Source organism: Apium graveolens, chromosome 6, assembly GCF_009905375.1.
Source record: "Apium graveolens cultivar Ventura chromosome 6, ASM990537v1, whole genome shotgun sequence".
NCBI classification, from domain to species: domain Eukaryota; kingdom Viridiplantae; phylum Streptophyta; class Magnoliopsida; order Apiales; family Apiaceae; genus Apium; species Apium graveolens.
This window is the reverse complement of record NC_133652.1, coordinates 47,410,031-47,428,336: the sequence shown is the minus strand read 5'-3', so window position 1 is coordinate 47,428,336 and position 18,306 is coordinate 47,410,031. Positions and strand designations below refer to the sequence as shown.

The following is an 18,306-nucleotide window of genomic DNA, read 5'->3' as shown; positions in this document are numbered from 1 at the left end:
GACAATTCGTTCGTTTCATGTACTTTCGTGTCATATACTTTCATGTTTTGTGTATTGAATGCCTAACCCAAACCCGAACTGTTAAAGATTCGTTTTGTTTATTGTTCGTTTACCTTCATTTCGTGTAATTTAAAATTAATAATAAAAATAAATAAAATATATATTTAAATATTTAATTTTTACTAGTTGAGTCATAAGTCAATAATTTATAAAGACTCAAGTCTTATAAAATTTAAATTTGAATTTAGTTTGTATCTATTTTTTGTAAAAATTATATGTAAAATATTATTATAAGATATATGTATTCATATAATTTTGATAAATTTATTTAAATATTTATTTATTTCATATACTTTCGTTTCGTGTCGTGTACCCAAGTGTAAACCCAAAACCGAAACTAAATTCATCTGTGTACTTTCATGTTCGTGTACCAAAAATGTCAAATCAAACCCATTATTTTCGTCTAGTGTACGAAATTGTCGTCTCTAGTTAAAAGCAATATCAACGCATAGCTAAATTTAGTTTTATAACTAAAATATATGACTAAAATAATAAAACTCAACTTCAATATATAGTTATATATATATATATAACTATACATATTGCAACAATGAATATAGTCATTTTTCATTTGATATTGATTGGTCAAAGTTGCACATATATATTTAGAGGACTAAATAAGCGTTTCGCGCACGGACATCACAAATATTAAGGCACGACCTTCTAAAATTATGTTGCAGATTATCATTCATGCTAAAATCTTCTAAAATCACATATCATGAGTCATTACTCGTTTACAAGTGAATTTGAGCAATGCCTAGTCGGGTTGGTCGGGTTGAAAGCATTTTTATGACCCAATCCAATTAAATTGGTTTGAATTTTTTTGACCCAACCCATAAAATATAAAATCGTAACTCAACCATACCAGTCGTACATCGGTTTGGGTTGATTTGAACGGATTGAATGATTATATAAAAAAAGATTCACTATTATATATAATTGCTAATTTCAAGTAGTAGAACTTCCGATTATAATACCATTCTTTAAATCTGATTAAACTGAAATTTTAGTAATATATATCATGTCATAAATCATCTATATACACGAAATGTAATTATAAATGAAAATATTTATATTGTATAATGTATAATTGTGTAAACTATATAGATTATATTTAAATTATCGAATAAGGCTTAAATTAAATCTGGTTGGGTTGGATTGTCCGAAAAAAATTTAAACCCATACCCAATCCATTAATGCGGTTTAATTTTTTTTTAACCAAATCATATACTCCCTCCGTCCCTCCCAATTGTTATCGTTTCTGGGAGAGTGTCCGACACGCATTTTAAGATGAATAAAAAGTATAGTTTTATAACTTTTTTTAAAAATTTTCTTTTTCTGAATAAAAATAGAATGTTTAAACTTTTATACAGAAAAATAAAATTTTAAAAAAAAATTATAGAACTATACTTTTTCTTCATCTTAAAATGCGTGCCGGACACTCTCCCAGAAACGATAACAATTGGGAGGGACGGAGGGAGTATCATTTTTTTTAAACGATTTAATCGGCCTAAAAGATGGTTAGGTCGGTTTTGATGGGTTGACGAACCCAATCATTACCCTTTTACGAGTGAGCTAGAGCAAGAATAATCGTACTCTGGGACAAAATCATAAGGCGCACACATAAATTTCTGCTAATATCTTGTGGTCAAGAATAAGAGGAAGATGATGGACAAAAACTTGTAGTTAGTTAATTTCGTACATAAATTAATCTTCATTTTACTGATCTTACTGAATAGTTTTCACTATTTTGGTTTCAGTTCATGGCAGATATAACTAAATTATTTAAAAGTCAAAGCTCGACCTAATAAAATATTTATTGCCATTAAAATTTGGCAGAGATTTATAGTAAAGAGGTTTTTTTGTGCAGACTGTGCAACTGCAATCCGGTGCCAAACAACGTCGTCCAATCATCAGTCTGGCAGAGAATTTTGTACCAGAAATGTTAAATTAAACTGCAGCTATAGCAGAGAATATACATTCAAGTTAATGTACACAGAATATGATTGGTGAGTGCGTGTAGCTTTTGATTTTGGGTTCATGTCCAACCTGAGATGATTACAAACTGTAAAGGCCCCTCTTTCCCTTTAATAAGATATATGATATGATCAAGTATCTCATTCTCAACCCACTCCGGGGTAGTTTAATTGGTTGAGACTGGGATTTTAGGAATTACCACTCCAAAATATATATAGATATGATTTCAGATGGATGCACGGATTGCAGTAGGGGGTCACTGTGGTGAAATGTTATGCTATCTCTCTCCAGGATTAGTGTACTTCCTACGTGTAAACTGCCCCGGATACCTAGTTATCAACCAGAAAAAGGTATCTCATTCCCATCTATCTATCTATCCTACCTGTTCTCTCAAATAATTGTACTCTCCCTAACAAATGCCACTCACCCCCCATCATCTCCAATCTCACTTCCATCCTGTAAAGTACTACCCTTCCCCCTTTAAAATTTTATCTTTTCATCTGCAATCATAATATATTTATAGCAAAAGGGTCTGAATAATTTGAAAAATCACTTTGTTTTTTATGCAGTCTTGCTCTTCACAAGACTACATATTGTAATTATTAGAAAAAATTGATAAAAATATGTTGATGTGTATAGATATGGATGCTAATGTGTATATATGGACCCTTCAACCCCATCCCCTCACATGTGTCCACTAACATCTACATCTCAACACTAATGGATGTGGGGCATTTTCTGTTGTCCCATCATCATCAAAACTGCAACTAAATCTGCCACTTATTATGAAAATATTAGGTGTTTGATTTTCTTATTGGGAATTCTACACTATATTAAGCCCCACTAAAACAATAATTCTCAAGGCAATCATGTCTTTCTTTTATAAAATTCTTGCCATCTGTTTGAATTAGCCATTCTAATTCTTTACCTTGTGATCTTGCCTTTTGGTTTAGGTTTGTTGTTACTACTCTTATAAAGTCATGTAAAAGAGAGAATATAAGTTACAAAAAATTGAAGTTGAAAGATTGAGCTACAATATCAGTCGACTTACATTTTAAACCAGTTAAAAGTCTACAGAGAGTAGAAAACTTACAGAATGAGAGAGTTTTTAAAATCCGGATGATTTATTATACATGATAAGGAGATCAAGTCCCTAATAAATATACGGTAAAACTTAAAAGAGTAACAACTAACCTAATTTTTGCAGAAGAAGTGGATTTGCTATATTTAAAAAAATCTAGCATTATTTCGCAGGAAGGAGTAACAAGTTATCTGATTTGCTATATTCAAATAAAATTTAGCATTATTTCGCGGAAAGATATGTTGCAGCATCCGTCTAGAAGGACCCGGATCCTAAATATAATTTAACCAAATAAACCCAAGCCAACCCCAAAGCCAATTAATAATGGAACAATTTGAATAGTTGAGAGGAGGGCTGAGGAGCTGTGCTGGGGCCCTAAATTAATATGATAGATCCAAAAGGCAAAGTACAGAATTAAAATAGTATTGCCTTTGCAATCATATTCATTCATCCCATAGATTTCATTAATCCTTCCACAAAACCATTGAAAAAGCTAGGGAGAAACCCTAAAGCCTATAGTCTAATAAAAACCATCTTTTGTTACAAAAACTTAAACTGATCGATATACCTACTCCGTTATACCCTCCTCCTCATCTTTCCCTAATGCAGCATTTTATAAATACTTTTCTACTTTTTCTTTTGCTTTCTTCAACTCTGTTGAATTAATTAAGTATGATTAGCGCCATTAAATGTTGCATCTCCTGCATCCTTCCATGCGGCGCCCTTGATGTGATTCGCATAGTTCACACAAACGGCTATGTTGAAGAATTAAGTGGAATAGTTTTCGCAGATGAGATCATGAAACTGCATCCCAAACATGTCCTAAAGAAACCATCTTCTTCATCTCCATATGAAGGAAGTAATGATGTTTATCCTCGAGTAATGATAATTCCTCGTGAGGCACAGCTTCAACGCGGAAAGATATATTTTCTGATGCCTGTTGCTTCGACGTCATCAGACAAGAGTAATCGTCGAAGATCATCAACAAAGAAGACGAGAAGAGAAGCGGAAAGAGAGAATGTAAATGATCATTATCTAGCTGAGATATTATCTGAGAGAATATCAACACAAAGAGATCGGAAAAGAGGACGAGCTGGAGTGTGGAGACCTCATTTAGAGAGCATTTCTGAGACACCGATACTGTATGATTCTTGATATTGTGCCATCAAGTACTTTGATTTTGTTTTACTCATTTTTTTTATTGATTAGGGTTCTTGAATGAGTCTTGAGGCTGTTTCAAATATCTTTTTTCTTCTTTTTTCTTTGTACATATTGAAATTTGTAGAAATGGTAAATAACTAGTTAAACCAACTAGAACTTTAAGTAGATGTGTTTTGTGTTAAGTTATCTGAATTCTGAAGTGATCTGTTGGGCCAAGAAATTCTATATTTTGTTTGTAGAAGAGCATATAAATTACTCCTTTCGTCTTCTTCAGTCCTAAAATGTTTGTCTTGGTGAAATTCTATAGTATTTTGTTTATGAACTGATTTTTGTCTGTCATGATCTCAAGTTACCATACAGTTGATGCATGGCTTACGCATGGATTGCAAGGTCATTAAGCCTAGAAATAATATTGTTGGTACATTTTTCTGTATAAATGTGTACCCGATACTTTTGAAATTCTTTTCAATCATATAGCTGAATAATTTGTTTGAAATATTACTAATTGCAGTTGAGAAATATTTTTAAAACTAGATCATGTATATTGATCCTGTGAAAAAAATGTGAAACAGACAGTAAACAATGAGAGGTAGCTGAGGATTGATGGTAAAAGAATATTACTAATTTTGAAGTAGAAGTACCATTGTAAGTTGTAGCAGTGAGTCAGTAATGCATGTTTAGCTGAACCTTAACCGTAGGGTTGTGCAGAACTTTCCAAGTGACGAATTAAGTTCATTTATAAAAGACAAATATTAGAGTACTTGAAACGGTTTCCGAATATCTAATTATCATTATTTAATTGGTAATTTCATAAAAAATAGATGAACCCTCTCGTGCTTAATTATGATTTGCATTAATAAAAACATGTCACCTATATATAATTCAGGAAAGATTTTGAGATTTCTTTCATTTATAAAACGGACTAACAACACTCCTAACCAAGTCTGTCTCCATAGTCAAGTCTTAACTAAATCTATGTCAACCATAAACGATAAAAGAAGTTTAATTTGTTCAATTTTCCGTTAAAGCCTTTTGCAGACAAAATGACGATAAAAAGAGTTTGATATTTAATCTCCGTTGGAGCTTTTGTTTACGAAAATGACTTCTAATTGATTGACATTTCAATGATATCATGTAGAATTTAACTAAGATGTAACATGTCAATGGAAATTCTAGGGATATGACACTTTAGCTTTCACTGCATAAAATAAGAAGGAAATTCGTATGCAAGTACGGCTATTCTTTGGAAAACAAGCTACAACTCCTGTCCAAATACAGTTATTAAAATTTATAATAAGTATCTTATTTGTTTACTTGCGATTTGAAAAACAAGTACATGCCACCAAATCAAATCAGATTCATATAATGAATTTAGTTATATTTTAATCTTGAAAAATGCTAGAGAGTACAAATTTTTACCAAAAATTTTCCCAAATCTGGCGTGTCACATAAATAGTGAGTAACCTTCCAAAAAATAAAATGAGATCCCGCATATATTGATATGCGCCCACGAATTAAAATAAGTCATATGTCAGCTATATTGGTAAAATTTTTGGGGAAGATATTTGGGTAACCTAGCACTACTCTTTAATCTTTTAAAAGTAATATGGCTGCAACTAAGATAAATTACTATAGTATACTAGTAAATTTGTTATTTTTATTAGAAGTAAGAATATACTTTATTTATTATGTTGTGATCATAAAATATTATTTTAATGACATTATTATTTAATTAAATATTATTTTATCATCAAAGTTCTAACTGTAGTATAAAAAACTACGTTTTTTGAATTGAGCTTTGAAATCAACAAAGTCTATTTACACCAATGTTATAAAAACGGTAATCAGAATTAGTACCGTCCTTATATTATGAACGCATTTTCCGTTCTTGCATGTCTTTATTTATGAAAGCTACATATATTATTTATACACAATATACACAAACGCCTATCTATATATAATGCCATCCACCAAATAATTTAAAAAATGCTAACACATACTCCATCCACAAAACATCCTAAATTTACGGGTCGGCTTCCTCATTTGTGTCGGCAGTAACGGATGAAAGCGTCATATTCAAACTTAATAATTCACTAATGGTCGCCACTAGCCAATCTTGATGGGGTGGTTTGATTCAGCTCATTCTAAATTGATACATGATATTTAGTTGATTATTTTTAAAATATAATACAGATTCCTTATACTTATTTGAATTCAGATTTGAGACCTTAGACAGAGACGGGTTTTAAAAAGAGTAAGACGTATCAAATTATATTTTATTATTTAATTTTTATTTATAAAGTTAAATATAATTCTAAAACATATATTTTAAAAATAATGTTATTTAATATTAAATAAGCTTTGCTTATTTTTATTTAATACAAATTAGTAATAATTTATTTTATTTTTTAAAAAATTATAAATTAAAATTAAAATTTTAAATTTTTTAATCACTTACATTTAATTTTTTTTTTGTAAGTTGTACAACAACTTAAATTCGACATATACAAAATTTAATAGTTTGATTCAATCAGTGAATCAAAAAAAAAATTAAATTAAACATATTTCATTCTATCACCGTACCAAACATATAATATCTAAAATGATTTCTCAACCTCATATTAGTCTAATCCGATTCTTTATTTCAAACTCATACCGTATTTTGAACCAAACGACCTCGTAATAGTACGTACTCATAAAAAGATCATATACATCTCGGTAAAATATTTCACTCGGCTAAATTTTATGTCATCGGTCGAATTTAAATCTGATTGAATTTGTCCCGGTTAAATTTGACCCGCCAAAAAATGGACGGAAATTTTTCGCCAATGAATATATTTTACGCTCCTAAATTCAATCAATGCCAATCGAATTTTGAATTTCTACAAAACCGGTTGTATTTACCTTTTGTAGTGTTTCAAGACCCTTAATTAAAATTAAAAAAAAAGATTAATAAGTATAAATTATATGGAATATGTAAAATATTGTTCACTTTAACGTGACATTCTTCTTGCTTTAAAAATTAAAGAATTCCATTACATTTACTATATTTATCGAACATCTATGAATATGCAATGAAACTTTTCATCATTTTTACCATAATAAAATAAATATATTCTATTTACAACTATTTAAAATAATAATAACATATTATTTTTATGAAGTAAATCACTATATTAATAGCATCTTATAAGTTCAACAAATATTATATAATCATTATTTTATAAATATTTAGTCAACTACTTCAATACATTATTAAAAATTCTCTGGATAAATGAGAATTCACTTTCAAATAAGAACATCTGAGACACATATATTTACATATATATATATATTTATTTATTTATTTATTTATTTACATACTAGATTAGTTCCAGGGCAGATGCCCGGTTATATGATATTTATTTTAATTAAATTACTATTTTAAAGTTAATATATATATATATATATATTAAAAATATATTGATGATGGTATGTTACATATTTATGAAATAAAATTTACAAAATTATATACAAAATTATATTATTTATGATTTGATATTAACAATATATATGTCTTAATAGCTATATTTAATATTTTATTCAAATATGTTAAGTGAAGATTTATAATGATGAGTATGATTGAATAGTTTAAGTGCTTATTAGTTTATCATATATCGTTACATGTCATGGATTCAACTCTGACTCAATTGAAGGATTAAAAATTTTTTTGAACAAATATTCATGTTGTAAGGTTGTAAGTTATATTAATAAAAATAATAATTTATAATGATAATGAAGGGAAAGTGAGATAAAAAAATTAAGGAGATGTGATCCATATGAAAAAGAAGAAGAGAGATAATTAGTGGAGAAAAAAAACTAATTAATTAATTATGGAGGAGAGAGATTTAGTGGAGATTTTTTAAAGATAGTGGATTTTTAAAGATAGTGGAGTTTGCCATGTAAGCACCAACTTTTTAAGGGGAGAATGACATGTGTCCAATTTAATGAAATAGTGACACATTTCCAAGAATACTTTATTTTAGTATAGTGTAGATCCCGGACAGATGCCCGGTTATATGATATTTATTTTAACTAAATTACTATTTTAAAGTTAATATATATATATATTAAAAATATATTAATGATGGTATATTACATATTTATGAAATAAAACTTACATAATAATATACTAAATAATATTATTTATAATTTGATATTAATAATCTATATGTCTTAATAGACATATTTAATATTTTATTCAAATATGTTAAGTAAAAATTTACAATGATGAGTATGATTGAATAGTTTAAGAGTTTATGAGTTTATCCTATATCCATAGCTCTGACTCACTTGAAGGATTCAATTTAAGGAATTCCTAGAACAAATACCCAAGTTATAAGGTTGTAAGTTATATTAGTCAAAAAAATAATTTACAATGATAATGAAGGGAAAGTGAGATAAAAAAAGGAGATATGATCCATATGAAAATGAAAAAGAGAGATAATTAGTGGAGCAAAAAAAGCAAGTTAATTAATTAAGGAGGAGAGAGATTTAGTGAATTTTTTTTTAAAGATAATGGAGCTTGCCATGTAAGCACAAACTTTTAAGGAGAGAAAGACATGTGTCTAATTGGAGAGAAAGACACGTGTCTAATTAAATGAGAGAGTGACACATGTCCAAGTGTACTCTCTTTTAGTATAGTGTAAATGTGTAATTATACCCCATCCTCGATAAACGATTAAATATCGAAGACAACCTTAATGACCCTAATAATTTGAAAATTTTAAAAGGCAAGCTCACATCCCACCTTTTAAGGTTGAGTTGCGCCTCATTTCTATCGTTAAATTTAAACAAAATACATATAATCACATAAAAGCACTGACATGAGTCAGTGTGACGTTCTCAAACTCGGGGTTAGCAGTGAGAACCCATAACACTATACTAATCTAATATAACAGTAAAAATATAATAAAACCTTAAAACTACAAGGATCTAAATATGATAAAGTATGAGACAAGATTACAACTACCAACCAGAACATTATAATTATAACCTTTTATAAGTATATCCAAAAATATATGATTCCGACTTGTAATCGACAGATAACCAAAAGTATCTGAACCATCTATTACAATTCCCACCAACTATCGTCGCTTTCTCCCACAACATCTACCCGATCTAGCATCTAAAATCTGACGATACGGAAAGGACCGCTAAGAAAACTCTTATGAGCGGTGCGCCTAAGTCTGGACACTAACTCCTACAAGAAAGGATCTAGAATACAAAGCCTTACAGGAGTCCTAATTACCATATAAGTTGGAGACTTGTCCACCAAGTCTCCAAACCCAAGTCTAATCCTAGAGTCACCTCTATATAAAGGGCTCTACCCCTCAACCTGAGACTACATTTTTGGATTGATTATTGATAAGTGGCCTTTTATACCACTTAGAACGTCTTAAAATGGCTTGAATCGATGTCTTGAAATCAAGATTTTGTGTATTTGATGAGCTTTTCTAGTGTTTGTGCATTTCAGGGTATTAATTACATTTCGGGAGAGATTTCATCAATAATAAGTCTTGGCATGTGTTTAGCATTGCAAGTGGGAAGATAGGAGCAGATTGCAGCGAAAAAACGGGAGAAAACAGTGAAGATTCCAGAAGGGGTCTGAGCGCCCGCTCAGCTCTGCTGAGCGACCGCTTGCTGAGCGACCGCTCAGGAAGCTGAGCGCCCGCTCAGGAATGCTGAGCGGCCGCTCAGGGACGGGAAATCAGATTTATTATTTTAGACTCCTGATTCTGTTTAACTTCCAACTTCTGAGTAGCTGGGTATTATGGGACTCCTATATAAGTAGATTTCAGAGACGTTTCACAAAGGTTGGATCGTAGTATTAATCGAAGAGCGAGGAGATAAGGAAGAAGACCGTTTTAGCACACCGCAACGAAGATGAAGCATATTTTCTTGCGAATCTTTATTTCGTTGTAACGTTGGATGCTAGTTTTCTTTACTTTGAACCTATTTACTCTTGTGACGTACTCTGGTTTAATATAAGTAGTTTTAGTTATTATTCTTGTGTGTTATAATCATGCTTTCATATGAACCCATGACGACGATGAGTGCTATCATGGGCTAATCATGATCATGGGGTCGTAACGGATTTGCTATGGAATTCTTTAGTTAGTTGTTTAATACCTTAGTGTGTGATGATTGTATGATATCTAGTATTGGTTGTGCGTATTCGTCTTATATGCGTCGCGAACATATAAGATAGGGTGTTAATCTCTTGTGAAGCGACGTTGGATCTTGAGATTTAGAACTTGCCATGCCATCATAGGTTCATGTAAGAGTATGCATGATTAGTGGATAACTCTAACCATTTTATTCGCCCTGTGTAATCAAAAGGAATAACTTGTGCTTAAATCGTTATGTTGTCAATTTCTGTAGACATATAGGGACTCAACATAATTGATGCCTATTCAACTTCTATCTTAATTGTGGATGCTTGGTGGAATGGTATTAGTACAATGAAAGTTGGCTTTTATCAGTTTCGTGTTATTCGATTAATATCATCACTATTGTATGCTAAGGGTAATAACAATGACTGTTAAAGGAAGTAGTAATGAAGTTGTGATCGCATGAGTGTTTTAATATTGTTAATTCAAGTGTTAATTAAGTGCTTAATTCTCGTAGTTAATTGTAGTTAATAATTAGTTAATCAAATCTAAGTGTTATTGTCTTAACATTGAGAAGTAATCATACATTGGTGAGTGAGTGTAATTGAACATAATTAGTCTGAGTCTCTGTGGGAACGAACTAGAAAGTATTCTATATTACTTGCGACGCGTATACTTGCATGTGTTATTAGCGCATGTTTTCGCCCTAACAATTATCTAGAACACGGAGATACGTAGGCATCTTGCGAGGACAGCTAGTCCATGAACGCGAGAACAACCATTAAAGCTTGAAGCTCACAAACCTAGCATTAAATAATAACTAATCTTAGTTTTTATTCCACAACATTTGACGCCGTTTGTGCGAAGATAACAACCATGGTGAACACACGGAGTGGAACTAAAAGTGGAACCAACGATTCAATCCTTGCGAGGACACTCTCGTCCTCTATTAAGATCCCAACGCACTCAACCTAAGCCACACTTGGAGGAGGAATTCCAACGGCGACCCAGCTAATCATGTCAGGACGTTTTTAACGCCCACTTTTTACAGCCCTTGAACGACGCTATTAAGTGTCGGGCCTTCCCCCAAACCCTATCGGTTATAGCTCAAACATGGTATGGCCTTCTACCCTCCAATTCGATTGGATCCTTCAGAAATATGAGCCAGGACTTCATCAAGCAATTTATCAGTGGCAGAGTGCACGAGAAGAGCTTGGCTTCTCTCATGGGTCTTGTATAAGGAGCAAAAGAGTTCTTTAGAGACTACCCAAACCGGTTCACAAAGGGAACCCTGAAGGTTCTAGATCTTGACAACAAGGAAGCTATGATATCCCTACATCAAAGGACTAGGGATGAATTCTTCAGGATGTCCCTGGCCAAACGTCCCCTGAAAGTATGTTGCAGCTCCAGGATAGGGATGGAAAATATATCAAGGTGGAGGAAAGTATGAAGAACACCATGATGAATAATGAATATGTGGGCAACAAGAAGTGAAAGATGGATCAAAAGTATGATGCCAAGGACAAGTATCCTCGAACTGGGAAGAACTCTAACTCCACTTCTAAGAAGAGTCAACCACCAAGATTCATTGAGTATGCGAGATTGAATGCTCCAATGAGCCATATCCTTTTGGAAATTGAGAAGGACAAAGAGTTCAGATGGCCGACACCACTAAGGGGAGACCCTGAAAAAGGAGACAAGGGGCGATACTGTAGGTTTCACAGAGATGTTGGTCATGATATTAACGATTGTAGACAACTCAAGGATGAGATTGAGTATTTGATCTGAAGAGGAAAGTTTGGCGTTTCACCAAGGGTAAAGAGGCTGGGGGTCAAAAAGAGATAATGATCTAAGAGACGATAATCGAAAGGGCAACGCCCAAGATCATAACCTACATCCCCAATGGCCAATAATCAACATGATCTTAGGAGGTCCAACAACTACTGGGACAACGAAGAACACTCGAAAGGCCTATGCCATGGAGGTAATGAGTATAGTCGGAGACGTACCCAAGTGTGCAAAGGCTGATATGACACTCGAGTTCCAGCTAATTCAACCTTCCTCATCCTGGTAAAAGCATCCTTTTCCATTCATCAAACTAATTACTCTTTCAAGATGTTCTTTTGAGTAATTTTCAGGTACTTCTTTATTGAGTAAGTTGAATGTGCCATCTTTAAAGTAAATTTTCACCTCTCCCAAAATTTCTACACAGACTTTGACTATGTCATCAGCTAATTGATTGTTGTAGTAATCATCTTATATCTCTTTTAAAATTGGTAGAAAATCCTCTTGATTAAAGCAGTTCCATAGAAAACCAAATTCAACTTTTATTTGCTTTGGTTGAACTTTCAGGTTGTGAAGGCAACCTCAACCTACAATGCTATCCTTGGAAGAACAATAATTCATGTGTTGAAGGTCATGCCCTCAACCTACCACATGGTACTCAAGTTCCCAACCAGAAATGGTGTATGAGAAGAAAAATGAGATCAGAAGATGGCCCAAAGTTTCTATGTCATAGCACTTAGGCCCGATGGAATTGGGGGGCAGGTTCTCCCTATAGAAGACATGGATGTCCTTAAAAATGAAGAACTCTGAGGGAAGCCAGCTGAATACTTGGTCCCGATTCCCTGAGATCCTTTAGAACCGGATTGGGTCACATATATTGGAGCATCTTTGAACAAGCCCTTGAAGGGCCAAATGACCACGTTCTTATAAGAGAACAATGATGTATTTGCTTGGACAACAGCTGACATGCCTGAAATTGACCCTGGCCTTATATCTCACAAGTTGAACATCGATCCAACCCGAAAGGTTATCATCATACAGGAGGTCGAGAAGAGAACTTATGCCCCTAATAGTTTCGAAACCATCAAATAGGAGGTCGAGAAGCTCTTGGAAGCTAGATTTATTGAGGAAGTGCAATTACCCGAGTGGTTGGATAATCCTGTGATGGTCAGGAAGGCTAATGGAAAGTGGATGATGTGCATCGACTTCATTGATCTAAACGATGGATGCCCAAATGACTGTTATCCCCTACCTAAAATTGATACCCTAATCGATGCCACTGCTAGGCACGGTATGCTGAGCTTCATGGATGGCTTTAGCGGTAATAATCAGTTTAAAATGCACAAAGATGACACCCGTAAGGTATCTTTCATAACCGAATTTGGTGTATTTTGCTATCTTGTTATGGATTTTGGACTTAAGATTGCATGAGCTACTTATCAGAAGTGAATAAGATATTCGCCCATCTAATTGGAAAGACCATGGAGGTCTATGTTGATGACATGTTTAGTTAAAGTATAGCCAAGGCCGATCATATTAATCACCTTAGAGAGGCATTCGAAGTGATGAGACACCACAAGATAATGTCAAACCCTGTCAAGTATGCTTTTGGCGTTGGGTCTGAATTTTTTTTGGAGCCATGGTCTCGGAAAGAGGAATCGAGGCCAACCCCGGCAAGATCAATGTCTTCCTAGATATGAAGCCACCACACTCCATCAAGGATGTTTAGAAGCTGACTAGAATTATTGCGGCTCTCGGGAGGTTTATCTGCAAGTCTGGAGACAAATGCCTGCCCTTTTTCAAAACCCTAAAGAATGTAAAGAACTTTGAGTGGACGGCTAAGAGCCAAGAGGCCTTTGAGCAGCTAAAAAAGTACATGAATGATGTCCCGTTGTTGGACAAACATAGTCCGGAGGACATCCTTTACCTATATCTCACGGTCTCTAAGAAAGCAGTGATTGTCATCCTAGTAAAGGAAGAACGGAAGCTCCATAAACCTGTCTACTATGTGAGCAAGGTGCTCCATGGAGCAGAATTGAACTATTCCACTACTGAGAAGTTTGCACTTGCTCTAGTCACAACCTCGAGAAAGTTGAGACCATACTTCTAGGCCCACAAGATCAAAGTCATGAGGACCAACCTTTGAGGAACATTCTTCATAGAACGAAAGCAAGTGGAAGGCTCATCAAGTTGGCAATTGTGTTGGGTGAATTTGACATTAAATACAAGCCTCAAATAGCCACCAAGGCTCAGGCCTTGGCATACTTCGTGGTCGAATGCACCATTAACGACCAAAAAGTCTGGGGCAAGCGATAGTAACCCCGATAAGAGAAGGGAAAGAGAAAGATAAAGATTTGATTCTGATAGAGTATTAGATCTCCATTTTAACGGAGCATCCAAAACAAAATCTAGTGGTCCAGGCCTAGTCTTGCAAAGCCCCGAAGGGTTCATGATTGAGTATGCTTTGAAGTTGGACTTCCCGACTACCAACAACGAAGCGGAATACGAAGCTTTGATAGCCGTCTTAGGCTTGGATAGAGTCGTGAGGGCCAAGAACCTTAAAGTTTGTGGAGATTCAAGACTTATTGTTGCTCAAGTCAATGGAGAGTTTGAGTCCAATGAGGACACAATGGCCAAGTACCTGAAAGTTGTGAAGGAAATACCGACTCAGTTTGATGAATGGTACGCAGAACATGTTCCGAGAGAGTGAACACCACAGCCGACACCCTATCTTATTTCGCCTCGTAAGAAATCGAGAACTATCTGAGAAGTATCTACTTCCAAGTCCCGAAGACCCCTACTATACATGTCATAAATTTGATAGCACCAATTGGTGTGGCAAGTTGTAGGATTGATCTAATCAAGACTCACCTTGAGATAGGATGGCTCCCCGATGATGCCCGGGAGGCGCATAAATTATCGGTGAGAGCATTGAGATATTCGTTGGTTGAAGGCCTCCTGTATAAAATATCATTCATCATTCCATACTTAAAATGCTTGAGACCTCTTGAACCAGAGGAGGCGATTAAGGAATCCTATGAAGGGATTTGTGAACAACACTTGAAGGGAAGGGCCCTCACTCACAAGGTAACTCGATTGGGGTTCTACTGGCCGACTATGTTAGCTGATGCAAATGCTTATGTGAAGAAATACGACAGATGTCAGAGGCACGCTCATATAGTATGACGGCCCCTAGAGAGACTTAAATCCATTAGCACACCCATCCTTTTTGCAATATGGGGAATGTATATACTTGGTCCATTTATGTAGCCTCGGGACATAGGTAGTTCATCGTGGTTGCTACAAACTACTTCACAAAGTGGCTTGAGGCTAAGGCACGGGCCAAGATAACCACTCAACATATTTCCTAATTCTTGTGGGAGAATGAGATCTGCAGTACTTTCAAATATAATGGTGTGACTGATGAGGCTATCAAGCTGAGGCTTTTCCCATTCTCACTGAGGGATAAAGCCAAGGACTGGTTACATTCTGAACCAGCTGGGTCTATCACTACTTGGCGAGATCTTGCGCAAAAGTTTCTGGTGAAGTTTTACCCAATGGCGAAGACTGCTGCTATGAGGAGTGCTCTTATTCAGTTTGCGCAACAACCTATCGAATCTATGTGCGAAGCTTGGGAGCGCTACAAGGAGATGTTGAGAAAGTGTCCACATCATGGAATGCCTGATTGGATGGTGATCACTGGTTTCTATAATGGTTTGGGGGCCCAATCTCGGCCCATGCTCGACGCAGCAGCTGGAGGCGCCTTATGGGCCAAAAGATATACTGAGGCTTATAATCTTATTGAGACTATGGCTGCAAATGAGCATCAAAACCCAACTCAAAGGATAATGCCTGGGAAGGTAGCAGGTATTTTGGAAGTCGATGCAGCTACAGCTATTGCAGTGCAGCTCCAAGCGCTGTCTATGAAGGTCGATTCTCTAGCCACCTATGGAGTCAATCAGATAGCTATGGTCTGTGCGCTTTGTGTAGGTTCTCATGCTACAGATCAGTGTTCTTTTGTTAATGAATCTATTCAGTATGTGAACAATTATCAGCGACCGCAGCAGCCTGTGTCAGCTACTTATCATCCTAACAACAGAAATCATCCAAATTTCAGCTGTAGTAATAGTCAGAATGCTGTTCAGCAACCATATCAGCAAGGCGTAAGTAAACAGTTCAATCCTCTTGGATTCCAGCAACCACATCATTATGCTCAAAGGCAATCATATCCTCAACAAGGAGGTGCAGCTCCACCCTCTAGTGTTGATTTTGAGGAACTTAAGCTGTTGTGCAAAAGTCAGGCGGTCTCTATCAAGACCTTGGAAAATCAAATCGGTCAAATAGCCAATACAGTGCTCAATCGTCAACCTGGCACACTTCCCAGTGATACTAAAGTGTCAGGCAGGAAGGAAGCTAAAGAGCAAGTCAAGGCTATTACCTTATGGTCTGGAAAAGTTGCTGATGCTGAAAAAGCAAAAGTAGGAGAAGATGAAGTTGGTGATGAAGAAGCTAAGCAAAAGGAGAAAGTGGCGGAACCAAGGAAGACTACTGTTGAACACACTCTGCCTGAGGGTAATACAGGGGAGAAACAGCTCTATCCTCCACCACCTTTCCCTAAGAGATTGCAATAACAAAAGCTGGATAAGCAGTTTGGTAAGTTTCTGGAGGTGTTTAAGAAACTTCACATCAACATACCTTTCGCTGAGGCTCTGGAGCAAATGCCTATTTATACGAAGTTTATGAAGAGTATTCTTTCAAGGAAGGTGAAACTGGATGATCTTGAGACCGTTGCTTTAACGGAAGAATGCAGTGCTGTGCTGCAACAAAAGTTACCTCCAAATCTTAAAGATCCAGGTAGCTTCACCATTCATTGCACCATTGGCAAGTTATCTTTTGACAAGTGCCTTTGTGATTTGGGAGCAAGCATCAATCTGATGCCGTTGTCGATCTTCAAAAAGCTGAACTTGCCCGATCCAAAGCCCACCTACATGTCTCTATAATTGGCTGATCGTTCCATTACATATCCACGAGGCATAGTAGAGGATGTGCTAGTAAAAGTGGATAAGCTCTTCTTTCCTGCAGACTTTGTTATTCTGGATTTCGAGGAAGATAAGAAGATTCTCATAATCTCGGGGAGACCTTTCTTGGCTACAGGCCGTACCTTGATAGATGTGCAAAAAGGTGAACTTACTATACGGGTGCAGGATCAGGATGTGGCATTCAATGTATTCAAAGCAATAAAATTCCCTACAGAAGATGAGGAGTGCTTAAAAGTGGATTTGATTGATTCTGCGGTTACTTCAGAACTTGATCATATGCTAATGACTGATGCATTAGAGAAAGCCTTAGTGGGGGATTTTGACAGTGATGATGAGGATGGCAATGAGCAACTACAATATCTAAATGCTTCTCCCTGGATGCCATTTGAATCTCTTGGTACTTCTGACCTCAAAAATGCTGAAGAAAAGCTCAAACCATCTATTGAGGAAGCACCTACTTTGGAGCTTAAACCATTGCCTAAACACTTGAGGTATGCTTTTTTAGGTGATGCATCTACTTTACCTGTTATTATTGCATCTGACCTTTCAGGTAGTGAGGAGGACAAGCTCTTACGGATCTTGAGAGAATTCAAATCGGCTATCGGATGGACTATAGCAGACATCAAAGGGATCAGCCCGTCATACTGCATGCATAAGATTCTGCTAGAGGAGGGTAGTAAGCCTACTGTTGAGCAACAGTGCAGACTTAATCCTATCATGAAAGAAGTGGTGAAGAAAGAAATTCTAAAGTGGCTGGATGCAGGAATCATTTATCCTATTTCTAATAGTTCTTGGGTGAGCCCTGTGCAATGTGTACCTAAGAAAGGAGGTATTACTGTGGTAGCAAATGAGAAGAACGAGCTCATCCCCACTCGAACAGTCACAGGATGGAGGGTATGCATGGACTACAGAAAGTTGAACAAGGCCACGAGGAAGGATCACTTCCCTCTTCCGTTTATTGACCAGATGCTTGACAGGTTGGCCGGTCACGAGTATTATTATCTTCTGGATGGTTATTCAGGGTATAATCAGATATGTATTGCACCAGAGG

General features: G+C 35.4%; 1 protein-coding gene and 1 non-coding gene across 2 annotated transcripts; one reads left to right on the top strand and one right to left on the bottom strand.

Moving 5' to 3' along the window:
• The first annotated feature begins 3,487 nt into the window (after positions 1 to 3,487).
• LOC141663671 (uncharacterized) lies at positions 3,488 to 4,552 on the top strand. Its single transcript, XM_074469459.1, has one exon. It carries the CDS (start codon positions 3,791 to 3,793, stop codon positions 4,271 to 4,273), a length of 483 nt encoding a protein of 160 aa, XP_074325560.1. The 5' UTR covers positions 3,488 to 3,790; the 3' UTR covers positions 4,274 to 4,552.
• Positions 4,553 to 15,788: 11,236 nt separating this feature from the next.
• On the bottom strand, positions 15,789 to 15,895 carry LOC141669698 (small nucleolar RNA R71). Its single transcript, XR_012553966.1, has one exon. It is a non-coding gene; the product is annotated as a small nucleolar RNA R71 (small nucleolar RNA).
• Positions 15,896 to 18,306: the final 2,411 nt, after the last annotated feature.

Coding starts and splice junctions, on each gene's coding strand:
- LOC141663671 (XM_074469459.1), top strand. CDS start 3,791: ATGATTAGCGCCATTAAATGTTGCATCTCCTGCATCCTTCCATGCGGC.